At 40.1% G+C, this 22,318-nt stretch overlaps 1 protein-coding gene across 3 annotated transcripts in view; it reads right to left on the bottom strand.

The window, feature by feature from the left end:
- Positions 1 to 22,318, bottom strand: part of phyhiplb (phytanoyl-CoA 2-hydroxylase interacting protein-like b) — a 29,906-nt gene that overhangs the window by 2,279 nt on the left and 5,309 nt on the right. Inside the window, exons 1-4 of one of the 3 annotated variants that reach the window (XM_017482616.3) lie at positions 19,164 to 19,361; positions 5,371 to 5,567; positions 2,632 to 2,806; positions 499 to 616 (exon numbers count right to left, since the gene is read on the bottom strand). In XM_017482616.3, coding sequence (XP_017338105.1) covers positions 499 to 616; positions 2,632 to 2,806; positions 5,371 to 5,535 — 458 coding nt within the window. In that variant the 5' untranslated portion in view covers positions 5,536 to 5,567; positions 19,164 to 19,361. Of the gene's footprint in view, positions 1 to 498; positions 617 to 2,631; positions 2,807 to 5,370; positions 5,568 to 7,583; positions 7,797 to 19,163; positions 19,362 to 22,318 lie in introns of those variants that run through there. The other 2 variants (XM_017482617.3, XM_017482615.3) reach the window with 2 other exon arrangements.

The following is a 22,318-nucleotide window of genomic DNA, read 5'->3' as shown; positions in this document are numbered from 1 at the left end:
TTGGCTGCAGAACCAATCGTCTCACTCCTTTGATCTTTTTACAGTCATCGCAAGCATAAAAGAATGAGGATGCATCGACAAATCAAAACTCGTTCACTTTCAAGCTGCCCTGCATATGTTTCCACATAACATCTGTGACACTGCGAAAAGTGGGCTTTTAGAGAAACTGCATGAGTGGGATTAAAAAATTCACCCAATACAGGTTTATATACTAATCGGATACAGATATGAATATTTGGAGCACTAAAGAGATACAGACACACATACAGATGCAGATTGTGACATTGCATAACACCCCTATTGTATTATAAATGTTGAAAAAGAAGCCTAAAGCGGTAATAAATTGCAGAAGTCTAATGATATATTTTCCTTTACCTTTCTATTTCCCTTTCCAAAAAAACTGTCTGTTGTATCAGTACCAGTATCTTGAATATATCAATAAAAGTGTTAGTAGTAGAGAAAATGTTTTGTTTTGGTCAAACCAGCAGATCTACATGCCTTGCATGGTCAAAGTACTCCTTGTTCTGGTTGCGATAGAACACAGAGAATGGCAACATTCTGCCTGCGATGGCCTCCGCTTTCTCCAGCAGCTGTGTAAGATGGACCGTGGAGTAATCTGGGTGTAAGAAAAGGGAAGAAAATGAGGAAAGAAGCCAGAATGAGTTTCAGGTAGTCAGATGAAACCATAGCAACAGAATTTGCAGATAAACACTGCTAAATTATTCTTTTATAACTAAAAGATAAGTGGTCTCAGGAAAAAATATCACCTTTTAAACTTGAACAAATATTACAAATTATAAGTCCTTGAATAGACATGTACAGTGCCCTCCACTAATATTGGCACCTTTGGTATATACGAGCAAAGAAGGCTGTGAAAATTTGTTTTTATTGTTTAACCTTTTGATTTTTTGTTTAAAAAAAATCACAAAACCACTCTGCTGTCATGGATATCAAAATGTATGATCAAAATGTATCAAAAAATATGCAAACAAAACACAGGTTTATATATATATATATATATATATATATATATATATATATATATATATATATATATAAAGATTTGTTAAATATAGGTGTGCAACAATTATTGGCAATCTTTTAATTAATACTTTGCACTACCTCCCTTTGCCAAGAAAGCAGCTCTGAGTCTTCTCCTATAATGCCTGATGAGGTTGGAGAATATATGGAAAGGGATCTGAGATCATTCCTCCATACAGAATCTCTCCAGATCCTTGAAATTTTGAGTTCACCCCACAGGTTTTCTATGGGTTTCAGGTCAGGAGACTGGTATGGATCCATGGCAGGATCTTGAGTTTGTGGTCAGTAAACCATTTTTGTGTTGATTTTGATGTATGATTTGGATCATTGTCCTGCTGGAAGATTCAACCACGGCCCATTTTAAGCTTTCTGGCAGAGACAGTCAGGTTTTCATTTAATATCTGTTGATATTTGATAGAGTCCATCATGCCATGTATCCTAATAAAATGTCCAGGGCCTCTGGTAGAAAAACAGCCTCAAAACATTAGCCATCACCACAGGTTGTAGATTTGGAGACTTTCTGGCCCCAAGATGTAACTAACTTCTGCAATTCTCCAGCTGTGATCCTTGGAGAATTTTTGGCCACTCGAACCGTCCTCTTCACAGTGCGTTGATACAATATAGACACTTGTCCAATTTCAGTTTGATTCACAACATTTCCAGTTGACTGGAACTTCTTAATTATTGCCCTGATGGTGGAAATGGGCATTTTCAATGCTTTCAACAACCTTTTGCCACACATCACAGCTTTATTCCTCGGTCTTACCCATTGTTATGAATGACTAAGGGAATTTGGCCTATGTGTTTCCTCATATTTATACTCCTGTGAAACAGGAATTTATGGTTGAACAATTTCCTGTTCCCAGAACAATATCAATGGGAATATACCTCAAATATTTTTTTTTCTCATAGAATTCATAGAGGTGACAAAAGATCAAAAGTTTAAACAATAAAGACAAATTTTCACAGCCTTATTTGCTCATATTTACCAAGGGTGCCAATATTAGTGGACGGCACTGTATAATAATTATGAAAAACCACACATTTATTAAAGATATTACAGAGATTATATTCAGGTGACAGACCGACTCATTGTACAAAAATGAGTCCAATTTAATTAGTTTCCCCAAACAAGTACAAGCAGCCAACAAGTGCTCAGCCAATTTGGGAATTTTAAAAGTTTTAGCTTCCTCATGAAGTCGATTCAAAACATGCCAAAGAGTGTTTAAAGCTTCACGGGCAACCCGCCAAAACATTTTAAATCAAAAATCAGTTAACACTATTCTTGGTTACTGCTTAATTCCATATGTGTTATTTGCTAGTCTTAATGTCCTCTTTAATATTTCAAAATAGTAGAAAATAAACACAAGGAAGCATATAGGTGTGTTCAAACTTTTGACTGGTATCCTACATCTTATTTACATGAACCACACCCTAATTTATGCAGGTGTTGCGACAGAGAGCCAATAAAAGGAAAGGACTCAGCAAGCTACAGTTATCCAATTATCAAGGGAAATAATATCTAGTAACACTAGTAATATAATGAAGGGAGAGAATGTGTTTATGTGAGTATGTGTGTTTTGCTCTCACCAGCTGTGCAGAACTCCACGACCTCACTCCACTCGGAGACGGCGTAGTCTCTGTCACTCTGTTTGGATGCTGTCTGGACGGCTACAGTGTACTCTGTGCGTGGGCTCAGAAACCAGTGGCCTCTCACTGTCATGGGCAGAGGCACTGCCTTTGCTACCAGCTTAGTGGGTACATCCTGGGGCATGCAGAGGGCAGAGCAGGATATTCATTAAATATTCAAAGCAATTAACCCATCTCAACCTCATCTGAGCTGGTTTTGAGTTCAGATTGAGCTCCTGAAATACCTTATGACACTTCCAAATGCTAATTTGCGATTGGTTAACCTAAGAAACATACAGCTCAGCTCATTTTTTATGAATCAAATAACATCGTTCTGCACAGTTATTTTATGTTCATAAATTGTCAGCAAATTCATTGTTATGATTCCATATGTAACCAACAATATGTAATCAGGGGGCAGTGGTGGCTTAGCGGTTAAGGGTTACTGGGTTACTGATCGGAAGGTCGGGGGGTTCAAGTACCAGCACTGCCAAGCTGCTACTTTTGGGCCCTTGAGCAAGGCCCTTAACCCTCTCTGCTCCAGGGGCGCCGTATCATGGCTGACCCTGTGCTCTGACCCCCACTTCCACAGGCTGGGGTATGCAATGAAAACAATTTCACTGTTCTCTACCGTATATGTGACCAATAAAGACTCATTATCATATTTTCCCCAAACATCAAATGGTCTTGTTTTATAAGGTAAAATGAAGTTTTCCCCTATTACTAGAATGGTGTTTTAATTCATCATTTTCAGTGGAACTGTTGTATTTTATGTCAAAATTATTAATATGGCTGGATTGGGTGATGGTAGTTCATGCCATAAATGATTAAATAACAAATGTGCCATTGCATTTGTACAGATCAGACAGTGATTATGCCACTGTGCATGAATACTTCATTTTTTAACAAGTCCAAATAAAATTACATTAATCAGCATTTGCCTTTTTTAATAGTTGATCTTTAATAAGCTAAGAAGGCAAGCCTTCACGTACAGTGCCGTACACTAATATTGGCACCCTTGGTAAATATGAGAAAAGAAGTCTGTGAAAAAGTGTCTTTATTGTTTAACCTTTTGATATTTTGTTCAAAACATTCACAAAAATACTCTGCTCTCACGGATATTAAACAATTGCAAAGAAAACACAGATTTAACACAGATCAATTCACACCTTTAATATCTGTATACCGTGTTGATATTTCTGTAAAGCTGCTTTGAGACAATGTCTATTGTAAAAAGCGCTATACAAATAAAATTGAATTGAAATTGAATTTATCAAAAAAAAATCTTTGTTAAATTTAGGTGTGCAACAATTGTTGGCACCCCTGTTAATTCATATGAGAAAAATATACTTGAAGTATATTCCCATTGATATTTTACATGTTTTTAAAAAAAATTTTTTTTTACAGCTGGGTGACTAGGAACAGGAAATTGTTCAACTATGACTTCCTGTTTCACAGGGGTATAAATATTAGGTAACACATAGGCCAAATTTTCTTAGTCATTCATAACAATGGGTAAGAGCGATGAATATAGCTGTGATGTGCGGCAAAAGGTTGTTGAGCTTCACAAAATGTGAAGTGTCTATAAGAAAATAGCACAAGCATTGAAAATGCCCATTTCCACCATCAGGGCAATAATTAAGAAGCTCCAGTCAACTGGAAATGTTATGAATCAACCTGGAATTGGACGCGTGTCTATATTGTCTCAACGCACTGTGAAGAGGATGGTTCGAGTGGTCAAAGAATCTCCAAGGATCACAGCTGGAGAATTGCAGAAGTCTCCTACATCACCACAAGTTGTTTGGAAGGGTTTCAAGAAAAAAGCCTCTACTCTCATCCAAAAACAAACTCAAGTGTCTTCAATTTTCCAGACACTATTGGAACTTCAAATGGGATCGGGTTCTATGGTCAGATGAGAACTACATAGAGCTTTTTGGCAATAAACACCAGAGGTGGTTTTGGAGCACACGGAGAGGTAGCCATGTGGAAAAGTACCCCATGCCCACGGTTAAATATGGTGCTGTCTCTCTGTTGTTTTGGGGCTATTTTTCTGCCAGAGGACCTGGGCATTTTGTGAGGATACATCAAGGCATCATGGACTCTATCAAATATCAACAGATATTAAATGAAAACCTGACTGCCTCTGCCAGAAAGCTTCAAATGGGCCGTGGTTGGATCTTCCAGCGGGACAATGATCCAAAACATTCATCAAAATCAACACAAAATGGATTACTGACCACAAAATCAAGGTCCTGCCATGGCCATCCCAGTCCCCTGACCTGGTAACCTGTGGGGTGAACTGAAGAGGAGAGTCCACCAGTGTGGACCTCGAAATGTGAAGGATTTGGAGAGATTCTGTATGGAGGAACGGTCTCAGATCCCTTTCCATGTATTCTACAACCTCATCAGGCGTTATAGGAGAAGATTCAGAGCTGTTATCTTGGCAAGTATTGAATAAAAGGGTGCCAATAACTGTGGCACACATATATTTAACAAAGTTTTTAAAAAAAAATAAACTTGTGTTTTGTTTGCAATTGTTTGATCTCAATGAGAGCAGAGTATTTTTTGAATGTTTTGACCAAAATATCAAAAGGTTAAACAATAAAGACAATTTTTTCACAGCCTTCTTTGCTCATATTTACCAAGGGTGCCAATATTAGTGGAGTGTACTGTACTTAAAATGGCACTAATTATGTATACCTTGTGCTTGAACTTGTTGGCATTCTTGTTCTCTTTCTTGTTAAGGTCAATAAAGTAGTGTGTGATGCGCTCCTTGGCCCTGGAATCCATGTCCCAGCAGATCTTGAAGGAGTCACAAGTGATGTTGCTGATTTTAATGTGCTGAGGAACAGGGAGCTCCTCCATCTCTGCAATACCACTGTCCTGGGACTTATTTCCTGAGAGGGGGAAAGACACAGAGAGGGATATAGAGACAGAGCTTCTTAAAAAATACAAAGAGGTCCCTGTGAGCTTGAGGACTCTCTTTCTGGAGGCTTCTGCTTTAGAACAATAGGCGGTAAACAATCCAACACCCAGCTGGGGCCTGAATATATCCTATATGGCACTAAGTATGAGCTTACATTACATTTTTCATTGTTCAATCAGTTCAACCAGCACATGGAAATGCATACACACAGAAGTGCAGAACCAGAGTGGATTCTTTAAAATTCTGAAGGTTGTGACAAGAAAAGTGTACAAAACATTTTAGGCACTGAATGACCTTTGGGTGGTGCATCTGAAGCTGAGACTATATTTCCCATAACTAAGTCAGGGTAAGGCTCAGGGGGCTCAATATCAGCGATATTGACAGAGCTGAGCTGGACAGTGAGAAATTCTCAGTGACTAATAGTGACAGTGATAGTGAAAGCTCAGAAACAGAAAATACGCTAATTGGTATACTTAGACAAGAGCTGAGATGAATAGAGGATCAAAGATAGGAGACAAGCCTGATGCTAGCTATGGAACATTTGCTAGGCTGGCACCAGAGAACTAGAAAGTGTCCAAGATGAGCGAACACAAGAGTTCAAGACAGTCCCAAGTGCAAGAATAGACAGCAGGGACAGAACAGATCATTGGAGAATGCACAAACTCAAGAACATGAGCATGATCAGAGGCAGAGACTGAGTGAGGCATAGAAACAGAAACTGAGCTGACAGAAGGAACAGAATCAGACTGATTTTGGAAACAGAACAAAAGATTAACAAAACAGTTGCTGAGTGAACAGAATGAGCACATACAGAAGCTAAACTAGGAACACAGGCAGAGACAGGCAGTCCAAATAAAACAATTAAAGCCTACACAGGGGACTTTGAAGAGAAAATGAGCACCGCTCTTGCAAGAATGCAGTAAACAAGTTTACAACATTCACTGCAGTATTATTACCGGAGGTCAAGTTCGAGTAGAAATCATATTAATCATTGCATTTAGTAGTAGTAAATTCCAATGGTGAGAAAATATATGTGAAAATGTAATTCACTAGTCTGTTTTAAACAAAAGTCTGTTTTTAGCAAAACACAGCAAAAGGTCGCTAAACACATATACACATCAGACAATTTGACATTTATTTCACTTAATAGTTTTTTTAATTAGGTTGAAGTGCATTGTGATTGGCTGTTGCTTTCAGACCTACAAAAGAAAGGGAAGAGTATTTGTAGGCAGTCACAGCCATAATCAGAATGGACAAGATGGAGCTACTGAGCTAGTAGAGAAAGAAGCTGAGCCTGAACCAGGAGTATGAGTAGAGACAGGAAGTAAGATAGCAGGGACAGGGGCTCACAGATCAAGAAATAGAAGTAATGGCACCAGTAGATTAGATGGGTTGAATTTGAGGCTGGGGTTAGGGTTGTGACATGAGAGGTTGGACAAGTGGTGAACACAAGTGTTTGGTGTCGCTGGCTAAGGCACACAAGCAGCTTAATCAGTGGTCAGGCTAATTCACCTTCTGTGCTATTAGCCTGGGATTCACAGCCTCAGTTCCCTTGACTGTACACTTTCTTGTGAATTCACTTCTTATTTTTGAATGTCAAACTCCACATGCAAAAGGATTGACTGATCTCGGTTGTGAGGGAAATTATTCATTTTTACTTTGTAATAGTTTTGTTCTTGTTCTATTTCATTCTCATCAGAGGATAACGCCTAAGAAGGCCATCACTGAGATCAGTACAGAATGTTTATCTGCTTACAGAGAAACAAACATGTTCTTCTGTTCAAGGTTCATCTGTCCAAGATTCTAAAACAAAGCCTGTTTGAACTGCCTCAAACCGCTTCTTATTGGTACACAGAATTATGTCTATATGCTCTGCGTTTCATATATATAGTAGTGATTTAGTACAAGGGCTTCAGAGCGCTCTCATTATTCTATCCTGCTTTATTCTAAAGTGTATTAACCATCTTTCTGTAATAAATCTTTTTACCTTCAGAGGACGAGTCTGCAAGTGTTTTCTAATTTCCACGACAATTTGGCTTCTCCTGGCTGGGCTGCGCGAGTCTTTCAGGTTTTCTGGACAACAAGCAAACCAGAGGACATTCGTGGAAAAGTTTCACCCTGAAGCCTGTGTTGACGTGAAGGCAGTTTGTCCTTTATTGAGCAGAGCGAAAGACCTACCACTGACTGGTAGGAATCATGGAGAATTTAGAATTAGAATTAGAATTTTATGAAGTCACTGTGTATTGCTGTCGGTATGGAAGGGAGTCAAGAATTTAGAATTAGAATTTTATAAAGTCATTGTGTATTGCTGTCTGTATGGAAGGGAGTCAATGATATAAGAAATGCGTGTATTACATTGAGAGAATTATTATATGGAGCAATTTCTTATAAGAAGTTCCAGGAACTTCACCTCTGCAACGGCAGAGAGATTGGTGTTTCTTAGATCACAGCTTCAAAACTAAGATATATACCAACAGGTATATATATAGAGAGAGATAATAACGGTAAAAATATTTGCTAATAGAAAGAGTCCGTTTCGAGGAATAAATAAGTAAAGAGAAGCGCAAGAGGTGCAGTATTTTTACGGCGGATTATTATCAAGTGGCATGCCCCATCGACTCATTCCCTCATATCAGCGCTACATGATATATTTGGCAAATTTAACACACAAGTAAATGTTACTGAGATAAAAAAAAAAATTTAAAAATAAAATAATAATAAAATTCTTTAAAAAAAAAAAGAAGGGAAGAGAAAACTGTAAATCCTACCAAATTGCTGTATGTGGACTCGCCCTCACGGGTAAACTCTTTTACATTCTTAAGGTTTGCTCTACTGAACCTATAGGTTATATGATTAATTGAATGTCTAGAGGTTTGGCACACATTTTGAACCTTTTCTGTCTGTGCACGAGAATGCATATTCACTTGATTTTCATAGCACGTTAAGTTGATTAAAACTTTGAAAGTTATAGAAGCTGTAAAAATAAAAATAAAATAAAATAAAATATGGAGAAAACATATAGCAAAGCACATCCTGTGACAGGGTGCTCATATGTTGATCCTAATGTCATGTTTATGCGTGTGAATTATGGGGAAGGATGTTTGAATCAATATGATGTATGGGTTAATGAATCTGCTTTCCCAGAAAAAGGTAGTTTTAGCCTCAGACAGTTAGAACAACTGAAATTTAATTTGGAGACAAGGGAGAGAGAGAGACACCCCTAAAACAAAGAGCGAAGTGCAGTTTTTAGCAGACTGGAAGGCATTTGCTGAATGGCACATAAAAGAGAGAAAAAATGTCAGGGAGGACCCTCATCTGTTTCTCAGTGCGCTAAATTGCAGAAAGCCGATCCCGACCTGGACTCCGCCCCACCGCGATGCCCACAACCAGTAAGGAGGGAGGAACCTGCAGTTTCAGAGGCACCTCCTCACGATGAAGCGGCCCAGCCTATGCCACTCCATCCGAACCTGTCAGAACTGCGCCACCAACCCCCCCCGAACTATGCTCCAGCTGTCCTCCCGTCACCGGTGGCGTTACACACGAGATCCCAAGTGAAGGGACCAACAACATTGCTGCCTGAGGGCTTCAGACCAACAAAACTGGACAGAGAAGGGACAGTGCACGCCGTGGTAAATGCCCCAATGCTAGAAGTGTCCAGAGAAGGATGCTCTGTGCTAGTTCACAGACCCTGGACATTGGAAGACATTGGAGCAGCATGACGCATCTGCCCGCGCTCCACGAAGTAGGAGGATGAAAGTTTGGGGATAAACTTCAGATATTCTGCAGAGAATTCAGACCCACTACTCATGAACTACGACGACTGCTCATGGCAAAACTTGGTACGGACTGGATCAAGGTTTCACGTGAGTTCCCAGAGAACAATGTGGGACGATGAAGTCAACACAAGGTACAGAGCACAAATCGTGGTGCTCCAGCAGAAGCTGACGAACACCTTTCCTGTACGAATGGACATGACAAAAATAGTTTTTGGGTAAACAACAAGACTCAGAGACTGTATCACAGTACCTGTCCAGGCTCACTGAGATCCATGACGCAAACTCAGGCTTGGAGAAACCCGACGCTCTGGCAGATGGGCAGGCGGCCGTCACAGCATGGGAGGCACATCTCAGAAACAGCTTTATGAACGGCATTAAACCAGAAACTGCCGCTATAATCAAACAACAATGTATCACCTGGGACACCGGAAACCTCACACAAGTGGAGAGGTATGTAATCCACGTTGAGAAGCTCCTATGAGAGGCAAAGGAAAGAAATATGGAAAGGAGAGGAAGACCAAAAGCATGCAGACGAGGAAGACCCGGCTGTCAGGGCTATGGACCAGGATTAAACTGTTACAACTGTGGAAAAGTTGGACATTTTGCAGGAGATGGTCCAGAGCAGAAGCGAACTGATGGGCGGAGCTAAGGGAAGGGTGAGGCACCTGGGAACAGAAGAGGTGACATCAGACACCCAAACTATCAGTTAGCTCACAAAGAACAGGAATATATGCACACACTCACATCCAACATTAGTCAGACTGACAATTCACAAATGTCTGAACCAGTCATGACCCTTAACCTATTAAAGTATAATGCCTCTCCTTTTACACAGTTACCATGTATATCTCTTGTAGTTAATGGACAAAGTGTCACATTTTTGGTAAGGTTCAGGAGCAATGTATTCAGTAATAAAACACTTTGAATTAAAAGAATCCCCAAAAGATGAGTTCACGGTCACTGCTCTCCATGGGTGTAACAGTACATTCAGTATTAGACCAAATTTCGTCTTCATGTCCAGTCAATCTACTGGGCAGGGACTTAATGTGTGTTTTACTCATCATTGTAACTCTGTTTGTTAAAGAAACAGAGCTCTGTGTTTATCAATGGTAAATGCATAACGAGCCTAGAGCCTGTGCTCGTTTGTTGACGTTGGCACATGATAAGATGAAGGACAACTATGTTGATTTTATGCCGCCCTCTGCCCTTCATTGCACAGTGCAAGTGCATGAAGGAAGAGACTTTAATTTTGAGAAAGAATGGTTTATGGATATCCCAGAAAGCAAAGAGCTGTGTCTGACAAATTTTGTGCATGTTCAGTCAAATTGAGTGACATGCAGTGGTGTGCATTTTTCGTCCCAGAATCAGCGCCCTACATCTAATCAGCTAAAATAAAGAACAAACAGTAGAAAGGTGTGGGACTGTGGGTCAGATTATGTGAGAGTGGGAAAATTACAGACTGGGAACAGAAACCCACCTCCAACATGTGGTACAGCCTGACGGTGGGAATTTATAAAAAATTATTTCTGGAAATGTGCAAGGTTAACCGGGATGTTATTAGAATGTTTATTAGAATGTTTCTGAACCTTGGGACAAGCCCCCCATCCCTAGAGATACACCCACAATTAAAGAAGGTGCCGCTCGGGCTGTGGGCCCAAGGGAAACATGACGTAGGCTTGATTAAAAGTGCACCACTAGCCGCGATCACGCCCAAATCTGACTTTAGGCCCAGACCATCTCAATACCCTCTTAAATCAGAAGCTATCGAGGGCAATGACCAGGGGTCATTGTTCCCTGCCGTGATTTGTCAGTGCGCACTCCAATATTTCCGGTAAAGAAAGCAAGAAAAACCATACAAGCTGATGAATGGAGATTTGTACAAGATTTGCAAGCGGTTAATGCAGCAGTCAAACAGAGAGCTCCAGACCTGCCAAATTCTTACACTATATTAAGCCAGGTTCCAGCAGATAGCCAATGGTTTTCAGTCGTAGATTTAGCTAATGCGTTTTTTCAGTATATGTCTTGATAAAGACAGACAGTTTCGGTTTGCATTCATATTTGACGGACGTCCTTACACTTTCTTGCTCGTGTTAAGGGAATTGAGAGTCACTAACAATATACAACCAAATGCTAGACAGCTTAGCACCTCAACCACTTTGTCCAGGGCAAAGTGTGAAACTGACACCATTAAATTGTTGCAGCATCTTGCCAAAGAAGGACACAACACAGCCAGTCTCTCCAAATTACAGTATGTACAACAAGAAGTGAGATTTCTAAGGCATGACATTTCTGCAATGGGAAAGAAACTCTCAGCTGAAAGAGCATCTGCAATCCAGAAGATTCCCAAGCCTTGGACCAAGAAACGGGTTCTATCTATCCTAGGTATGCGTTCGTATCGCAGAACTTTCATTCTAAACTATACCATTCTAAAAGCACCGCTCAGAGAGTTGGATCCAGTTTCCCCCATGGGTACGTGCAGTAGCAGCAGCTGAGAAAGCTGTGATGGCATCCAGAGACCTGGTAGGTTACACAGAATTGAACCTCTTGGTTTCACATGAGGTGTTGTCACTCCTACTTGAACAGAAAACCTCACACCTGTCCACCCAATGGTGGCTGCACCATAACACCATACATGCAGAATGTCACTATAAAATGATGTACTTTCCTTAACCCTGCTACTCTTCTTCCAACAGAGGGAGACGGAGAACCACATGACTGTGTTGTACTGACTAATGAACTCTGCTCTCCTAGAGTCGACCTGAAAGATGTTCTATTGGAAAACTCAGATCTGATCCTCTTTGTGGACGGGTCAGCGACACGTGACCCAGAGACAGGTAAAAATCGAGTGGGCTATGCAGTAGTAGCACACGAGACGGTCTGTCAGGAAGTCTCCCCTCAAACCTTTCAGCACAAGCAGCTGAACTGTATGCCCTCATAGAAGCATGAAGACATGATGAGGGACAGTCAGTAAATATCTACACAGACAGTAGATATGCCTTTGAGGTAGTACATAATTTGGGGACAATTTGGAAACACAGGAACTTCCTGACGAGTTCAGGAACACATATAGCCCACCACAAACTATTCTCTGAGCTGCTGGACGCAGTCCTACTCCCCAAGACTATTGCAGTATGCAAATGTGATGCACACACTAACAAATTAGACCCTGTTTTCCTAGGAAAGCTTGAGTGGGCAGTGCAGCAAAGCAAGCAGCTGCGTCTATGGTCCCAAAGCACAAAAGAAAATAATCACTCCTTCTTTACAGCTTTCAGACCTCCAAGCATGGGCTACGCGGACGAGGAAAAGGCTGTGAGGTGCAAAGCAGGCTGCATGGTTGTTGACGGAGTTTGGCGATGCCCCCAGGGCTGTCCTTGTCTTCACAGGCAGGGACCATGCGTCAAAAGGGGGAATGATAGCTGCGATAAAGCATTAGTTTCTCTAATTACTCTAAAAAAAATAAAAAATAAAAATTGTTTACGCTGTTTGTGCAACTCATAACAAGAGTTGAGGTTTGAAGGTAGAGAAGGCCACGTCCCTACGTTCAAACAGGACTCAGATGTGGTAGTGATAATGATAATCTCCAGTGATTATGGCACACCTTTTGTGAGCCATGCCCTTAAGTAGGTGGGTGAATATTTGGGTAATGAATTAAAGCAGCACCGTGCATATCATCCAGCTAGTGGGGGGGTGGTAGAGCGAGAAAATGGGACACTAAAAAACAGACTGAGCAAATTCTGTTCTGAAACAGGTTAGGATGGGCTTAGCCCCTTTGGGATACTGTTTGGGAGACCTCCACACACCTTGGGAGTGTGAGTGGGAGACCTTCCTGATGCTGTAGCATGTGATGATGCAATGTTAAATTACTGTGCAACCCTGTCCTCTGCTCTGCACTCTATCCACAAGCAGGTAAAGGCAGCACTTCCAGCTCCAGCCACGGGTCCGCTGTATGATCTGAAGACCGGAGAGTGGATCATGATCAAGGACTTCCGCAGGACCAGGTGGAACAATCCACAGTGGTCTGGGCCATTCCCGGTTCTCCTTGTTACTCATTCAGCAGTGAAAGTCAACCAGAGAGCCACATGGATGCGTGCAAGCCACTGCAGGAGGGTGCCAGAGCCAAGCATTGAGCTGGAGAAGACAGGACTTCGGCAGGAGGACTAGAAAGTGATTCTCTATCAAGAGGCCTCTAGGAGGACCAACGCTCACGAGTGACGCGCTGCATATACATGCCCACACAAAGTCACACTTCCCCTCGTCATGCAGACACATAATGGTTATTCTATCATTGAACACATGAGGTCTGCGATACGCAACCCTCCACAGACTAGCGAGATGGGGTTTGATTGGCTGAACTCAGTACTCAGGGGATGGGTCTCGTGGATATTAACCGTCAGTCTACCAATAGGTGCAATAATTCTTCTTGTCTTGCTCATTTTTCCTTGTATCGTTTGTCTTGTTTGGAGCAGTCTCTCACGCTCGTTGAAATCACTAATGACCAAACGCTGATGTGGACAAAGACTGAGTACGATCCCTATGATGGCCAACCTGACTTGTATCCTAAACCTGACTGGGTATCAGATCCTCCCAGCGGCACTGATGAGGACGACCCATTGACATCCATTTCACAGCTCTTGTAAATATTCCTTTGACCATGACGATTCTCATTTCACTGTAAAATAAGCTTGCTTGACGACAGGATACTTTATATCCGCAAAACAGCCTTAGCGCCTTCATTATGTCTGTTTTATAATGAATTCAGTTGAACCGTGAAAGGTTTCTGAAGTTCTGATGTACTCACAGAATAGTAATTTCTCTGTCAATTTTAGTTATCATATTTTGTAATGATAAAATGGGGGAAATGTGAGGGAAATTATTCATTTTTACTTTGTAATAGTTTTGTTCTTGTTCTATTTCGTTCTCATCAGAGGATAACGCCTAAGAAGGCCATGTCATTTCACTGAGATCAGTACAGAATGTTTATCTGCTTACAGAGAAACAAACATGTTCTTCTGTTCAAGGTTCATCTGTCCAAGATCCTAAAACAAAGCCTGTTTGAACTGCCTCAAACCGCTTCTTATTGGTACACAGAATTATGTCATGCTCTGCGTTTCATATATATAGTAGTGATTTAGTACAAGGGCTTCAGAGCGCTCTCATTATTCTATCCTGCTTTATTCTAACCTGTATTAACCATCTTTCTGTAATAAATCTTTTTACCTTCAGAGGACGAGTCTGCAAGTGTTTTCTAATTTCCACGACAATTTGGCTTCTCCTGGCTGGGCTGCGCGAGTCTTTCAGGTTTTCTGGACAACAAGCAAACCGGAGGACAGAGGACATTCGTGGAAAAGTTTCACCTTGAAACTTGTGCAGAGTGAAAGACCAATGCAGCCTTACCACTGACTGGTAGGAATCATGGAGAATTTAGAATTAGAATTAGAATTTTATGAAGTCATTGTGTATTGCTGTCTGTATGGAAGGGAGTCAATGATTTAGAATTAGAATTTTATGAAGTCATTGTGTATTGCTGTCTGTATGGAAGGGAGTCAATGATATAAGAAATGCGTGTATTACATTGAGAGAATTATTATATGGAGCGATTTCTTATAAGAAGTTCCAGGAACTTATTCCTCTGCGACGGCAGAGAGATTGGTGTTTCTTAGATCACAGCTTCAAAATTAAGATATCTACCAACAGGTATATATATATATATATATATATATATATATATATATATATATATATATATATATATATATATATAGCAAATTTAATGCACAAGTAAATTTTAGGAGATAAAAATAAATAATAAAATTATTATTATTATTAAAAAAACGGTTTTAGGCAGACACGGTTTAGTGTATCTTGCCGTTATATCATTTAGAGCACTACAGACTTAGTGTATGTGCCCACTCCCCAGCAAAACTTTGGGTGCTTCAAGAATAGGTCTGAGATTGGTATTCATTTCCCTAATTTCATTCTCAAAAGCATCAATTTGTGTACTAGACCCTATAGCTAAGCACCTTCTTAAACAAATACTACCAGAAATACTAACTCCTCCATTAGTATAGGCTATGAACCTAAATCATAAACTAGCACGTATCAGATCAATTATTAAAAACTGACCTTAACCCTATAGGCCAATATCAAACATTCCCTATATCTTCAAGATCCTAGAACAGGTGGTAGCTCAGCAGCTACAGTAATCTAATACTAACAAAGGAATGACGTACATTAAATCTTTAAGTCAGGTTATAGGCTTCATCGCAGTACTGGAACAGCATTGGTTAAAGTAGTAAATGACCTACTACTGGCCTCTGATCAGCATTGTGTCTCCTTGCTTGAGTCAATCTCAGTGGAGCTTTTGATACTATAGATCTTAATATTCTTCTAGAAAGACTGGAACATTTTGTTGAAATTAAGGAAATTTTTTTTTTTTTTTTTTTTACTGGTTCAAGGCTTATCTGATTGAACATTATCCATTTCTAAATGTAAATGATGATGTATATAAAAAGCCATATTTGTTGTTCCACAAGATTTCCATGTTTGGTGTTCTTGGGCCACTGCTTTTTTCATTGTATAAGCCACATTTATGTATAATTATTCATAATGATGGTATTAACTTCCACTGCTATGCTCCCACACAGCTGTATGTTACCAGGTGTGCCAGGTGACAAACACCAGCTTAATAATGCTGAGGAATATGCAAAGGAAATTAGACACTGAATGCTGAATAACTTCCTCATACTATATTTGGACAAGACAGAAGTATTTCAACTACGGCTACAGGCAGCTAGAAGTAAACTTTCTGTTTATGTAGCAACTTTTGAGGGTGTTTCATTTCCTTTCCATCTTGGCATGATTATTGACTCCAGTGTCTCGTATATAATATAAGACAATGAATTTTTTACTTAGACAACTGCTGCATTTCCATCCTGGTTCCTCAATAACTTATGAAGGAAAGAGACAGACAGACAGACAGAGAGAGAAAGAGAGAGAGAGAGAGAGAGAGAGAGAGAGAGAGAGAGAGAGAGAGAGAGAGAGAGAGAGAGAGAGACAGAGAGAGAGCTGTACTGTGCTGTCCTCTTGAACAAGAGCTGAAGATTAAAAGTCACACCTTAATGAGAGGACCGAGTTATCACACAGATGTAGAGACAGATACTCTCTAGTCTGCTGTGCTTTTTAATCTTCATCTATTCTCTCCTGCAACAAAAGGAACTCAAGGAATAAGAGCTCACCTTCAAAAATCATACCAAAGATTACAAGGAATCTCTTGCTGATTCCCTGATTAAAAGGCAGGGAAAGGATGAAGACAAGCACAGATTTTTGGAAAGGTATGTCTATATCTAATTACAGAGCAGAGTGTCTATACAGGTCATTGAAGCAACAAATTAATAGCCCATCTCTCATAACACACACTCACGCATACTTGCTGGCTGTGGCATGGAATTAATTCTGATCTGATAACCCTGCAGCAAAAAAATACAAACTGAGATTAATTTCCATACTTAGGAATAATTCAGAGTTAATAAAATTCCCCATAATTAACAATAGGGCAGGAACTGTGCTTTTGTAGATGTCTGTCACATATGGATCAACTTTCCACATTTCATATTGTTCAAATGGATTTCTTTGGGATTTTAGGCCACTGACCCACACAAAATAGTCCAAAATGTCACAACAAAAAAACCCAACCTATATTCTTTAATTTGTTCATTTGTAGCGACCATCTTGGGAACACTGTGCATGAGGCGGGAATACACTTTGGATGTTTGCCCGTCCATCACAGGGCATCATGCACATACTTTCACACACTTATTTACACCCAGGGGCAACCTAGAATAGCCAACCTACTAGTATGGTTTGGGGGTGGGAGAACAACTGGAGAACACAGAGGAGACCTACATGGACATGGCAAGAACATCTAAAACTCCACATAGACAGTAATGTAAGCTCAGGATTGAACTGGGAACCCTCTTAGATGGCAATGCTACTCTATGCCACTGTGCCACCAAAAAACATGTCAATAAGAAACTGAAAATTTTTGACTGCACATATAATTTTTGACTACACTCACCCTCTTGAGACAATATTTGGTAGAACAACTTTTTTTCTGCAGTTACATCTGTGACTCATTTGAGATCTCAGTCCTGCAAATTTTGCCCTTTGTTCTCTGTCATTTTTGCCCAGAATTCTCCCCAGGGATTTTCAAGTATTGTCACATATTCTCAAATGGCTTTGGGTTTTTCCTGCTGAGAGTTAAATCTCTGTCTCAGTCTTAGATCACTTGCAGACTAAAACATTTCCCCTGGTTTTGCTGATGAAGGGCATCCCTACAATATTATTCTACCACCATCTGGCTTCATATTGTGGACAGTATTATCTGACACATAGCATTTCGCTAAGTCCAAAAAGTTCTCATCACACCAGACCAGAGACCATTTTGGGGCCATTTTGCCTCTCACATGCCTTTTGGCAAACTGGGATTTGATCTTGATCTTTCTTCTTGGCACTGTTCCATAAAGCAGTTTCCCCCATTTCTGCTATTGATCTGTCCAGCTTCAACCAGGAGGCCAAGAGGTACTCTTGGCCTCCTGGTTGTTTTTCTGACCATTACTTCCTTACCTGATCATGAGGTTTTGTTGAATAGCCTCTGTATTCTTTTCATTTTTCAGTAATGGATATAATGGTTTTTTTTTTTATTTTGAGGTCATGTGACTCTTTAATTTTACACAGCCAGACTCCATTAAACTAATTATGTGACTTATTAAAACAGCTGATAGCTAATTTTACAGCTTTTGTCCCGTTTGACAATATGGACTATACTGTGTAGATCTGTGACATACATTTCCAATTAAATGTTCATTCCAGAAAACTGAGAATGTCCAAAGTGGTTGAATACTAATGCACGGCACTGTCTGTTTCCAAATGAAATGACAATGCATGCACCATTAATAACTGAACGGCTTACAATCAGAGGATTACAATCAGACAGTGGCATTTTAAATTTTAGATTAAAATCTGAAACTTAATGCACAGATGTTTGTGCTTACAGCAATCTTTGACCTTAACTAAACTCCATTAGTAATAACAGGCAATAAAGCTAGCAGGTGACAGAATATGACCAGTGCTCTTTAATATGCTTAGTGTTTTACTGTCAATGCATAATTAATTCCACTCATCTGTAACAGTCAGTCAGTCTAATTCATACCATATATTCTGCATAATCTAAAGATGATTTATGAAGCAGAAAACCCAGAAATCAACAATAAACAACTCATGCAGCACTAACCACTTGCATTACAATCACTGTCAAACAGAAAAGAAAAAAAAACCCAGGCACTTCTTCCACTACATGGAGCCAAGTTTTCATTGCACTGTCCTGGGAATACAGAACCTCACAAACTTTTCTCCTTGTAAGGGCATTTTAATGGAAACCAAACCAGAATCATTATTTAGGGGTTTATTGCTGGACTGTCCCAAGATACAAATTGTTCAAATCAAATATAATATTATTACAGACTTTACATTTTCTTGCAGCATGCATGCTGTTACATTTTCAGTTCCATGTGATGGTATTAGAAAGATAACCAACTTGAATAGATACGTCTTATAAGAATCAAATGAGTAAGCAGAAAACTTTTTTAACCAACCCCATTGGTGGCAGGATATATTTTCAAAATTCAGTAGATTACTCTTCCCTCCTTTCCAAATGTAAACTTTAGCCCAAACCAAAACAGCTGGTGGTTTAAGAAGGTCTGGAAAAGATTAGAGTCAAAGAGAAAAGTACCTACCAGCTCAAAAAAACACCGTCTTGTAACAGCTTCTCTAGATGTCCTTTGCTCATACTGTGTGAAGCACACTGTGGTGTCCTAACTAAGTATGCACAAGTGTCCAGCTAAAGCACTAATGCTACGTGCCTGTGCACTTGCCTTAAAGGGAGACTGCCATGCTCCCAGGGGAGGAGCACGGATTATGTCATCAGCTAAGGCTCTCATGATTAGAACCTGTCAGAAATGAGAATGAGCGAAACAAAGAGGGAGGTGGAATGAGATGAATTTTTTTTTAGCATGATAAGCTCCTGGCTGCAGAAGCTGAATACAATTCCCATTAGGAAGAGAAGTCCGAATGTTCTCACCCCCGCCCTTCTGTCTGCTTTCTGCTCATTCGTTCACTTTTTCAAAAGATTGCGTCATTTTTTTTATTCGCCAAGTGATCTACTTGATCCACGTTCATTAATTATTTAAATAATTGTACTCCATGCACTATAAAGGGTTAAATTTTGTGTCTCACTCACAGCCATTCGGTTATTACAGCTAATCCAGGTCTCTGAGGCATGTTTTCTTTTGCCTTTCAGACTATCTGTTCCTGTTCCAAGTTAAAGCTAATGGAGGAATTTCCACCCACACACTGTATGGATTCTGTACTGTATATAAGTCCAGGGACACTCATGTGACCAGATCACAATAGACAGACAGAGCACACAAGGCTGCTGACAAAGCGTGTCTTCATTCTCCCTGCTCTCCCTGATCTTCACTTTACTGAGCCCTACAAGGACGTTATTCAGCACAAGGACCTTCCCTCTGAACTGTGTCACCCTCCTCACCACCACGCTGAACAGCGTGGGGAAAAGACCATGCTTTTGTTCTATTCATCCGGAGTAGTAATTAACACAAAAACATGGCATTGAGGGAGGCTCATACAGTACAAAGCACTTAGGAAAGTCATTTTGGAACCCAGTGCGTGAGCCCCACTGCCTATTAATAGCATTTGCCTTCTTAAGATTCCTTTATATGGAGGGAACAGTAGAAAGGCACCAGCAATACTGTACAATGCAGAAGAAGAACAATGCAGCGCCTTACTTAAACATTGTCGCAGACAACGAAAGGGTCTAGTATCAGCCTAAAAATGACTCCCATTTAAAAAGCCCCCTGTGTAATTTAGTCTTATTATAAGTTGCACTAGCTAAACCTCTCATTAAGTAGCATCACTTGAACATGAATGGGCATAGCAGGACAGAGCTGGTGCTGTCATGGTGAGACGACAACACAATCTCGCCTCATCTCCTCTCAGGCTCATAAACTATGCAGGTGCACCTGTGAGCACCATGTCTGACCATGTAATGTTTCTCCACATTTCTCCATTGAGACCTATGCTGAAGATGGAATAAAAGAGAATAGAAGAGCTTGGGCTTTATCAGACCATTCTTGTGCCGGCAGCAGTGCTTAAAATTTTGATCAGCTGCCCTATAAATAACCTATGCTTCATTGTTTAATTCTTAAATCAGTCTGGGAGGATGGTGGAGACAATCTGTCTTCTTGGTAGAGGTACAGGAGCAAATGTTAACCTTCTGAGGGGAATTATAGGGATGGTGTTTACCATGGAGGATGACTCATGGCTAGGATTCACCCAAAGTAAAGACCAATCCTGAACACATACTCATAAAACGCACAAAGATAGACAGTGCAACATGTCAACAGAGTTAACATTTTGACATATTAAGGGTCTTGTAGAAGTATTCACCCCCTTTGAACTTTCCCATATTTTGTGGCATTACAATCTGGAAGTGAAAAGGACTTAAATGGGATTTCTACTATTTCATTTACACAATATGCCTAACATTTAAAGGTACATTTTGTTTTATTATTGTGACACAAAGGTTAATTAAAGAAAATAGCAGACATTTGTTGGTTGCGTAAGTATTCACCCCTTTGGATTTGGCTACAATTACAGCTGCAATTCTTCTATCATATTTTCCCGTATTTAGCTCCAACCATCTTGCCGTCAACTTTGACCAGTTTACCAGTGCCTGCTGGTGATCCTCACAACATGATTCTACCACCACCATGCTTCACTGCAGGGGTGGTGTTTGCAGTGTGATTAATAGTTTTGAGTTTCCAGCAAATGTAGTACTTTGTAGCATGGCCAAAAAGTTCCAGTTTGGTCTCATCAGATCAGAGAAAGTTATAAACGTGTTTTCACCACAAGTGTCCACCAGGCCTTTTGGTGAAATCCACATGGGTAATGACTTTAATCTTGCCACTCTTCCATAAACCCAGGTTTTTTGAGTGTCAGGGCTATGGATGTCCTGGGAACAGCTTCTCTCATTTGAGCTATAGATCATTACAGCTCTTTCAGAGTTACTCTTGCCCTCTCGGTTGCTTCTCTAACAAAATTCCTGCTTACCCTTTCAATGACTTATGGTTGATGGTCTCCTCTAGGCAGAGTCATGGTTGTGCCATAATATTTACATTTCTAATAATGGATTTAATGGTGGTTTGCAGGATGTTCAAAGTTTGGTTGACTGAAATTTCACCGTCTGTCCTGATCAGAAGTGCACCATGGACACACTCCATATATTATAACGCTGGCAACACTTCAATTGTTTAAAAAAAGGACACCGCTTCTTCACACTGAGTCAAGAGATTTTTAGCAGATGTAATTAAAATGCACCCATCTTAATGACAGCTCTAGATAGGCTTGAATTTCATTATGGTTAACCACTTGGGCTTTCGTCTGCCCCAGAGAGCAAGCGCTCATCTTATGAAACAGCTGAGACATGCGTCTATGCTTTATAAAGTCGAGCACCATTGGACAGGCCTGTAGAGGTGCAGTAAGATTTGCAGATGCACTTTTTGCTTTCTTTTTCCAGACACTATTTTTTGTGAGTAAAATAATGCATAGGATTTGGGTGTTATATACAGTATTCTTAGTATTTTTATGGCCATTAGCAATAAGTTGATGAGAAGGGGCATGTATATAAAACAAGGTTGGGTTAGAATGCAGACATTATCAAGAGACACAGCTGCAATATCCAATTAAATCAGCACCTCATTAAAAACTGTGGACAGATTTCACATGATATTTTTAGTGGTAGAATTTACTAGCAGACTGAAAGAACATATACAAAAAAACATGTTCATTCATGTGAGCAGTCAAGGAAAGCATT

The sequence above is a fragment of the Ictalurus punctatus genome, chromosome 13, assembly GCF_001660625.3.
Source record: "Ictalurus punctatus breed USDA103 chromosome 13, Coco_2.0, whole genome shotgun sequence".
Taxonomy (NCBI): domain Eukaryota; kingdom Metazoa; phylum Chordata; class Actinopteri; order Siluriformes; family Ictaluridae; genus Ictalurus; species Ictalurus punctatus.
This window is presented reverse-complemented; position numbering and strand designations above follow the sequence as displayed.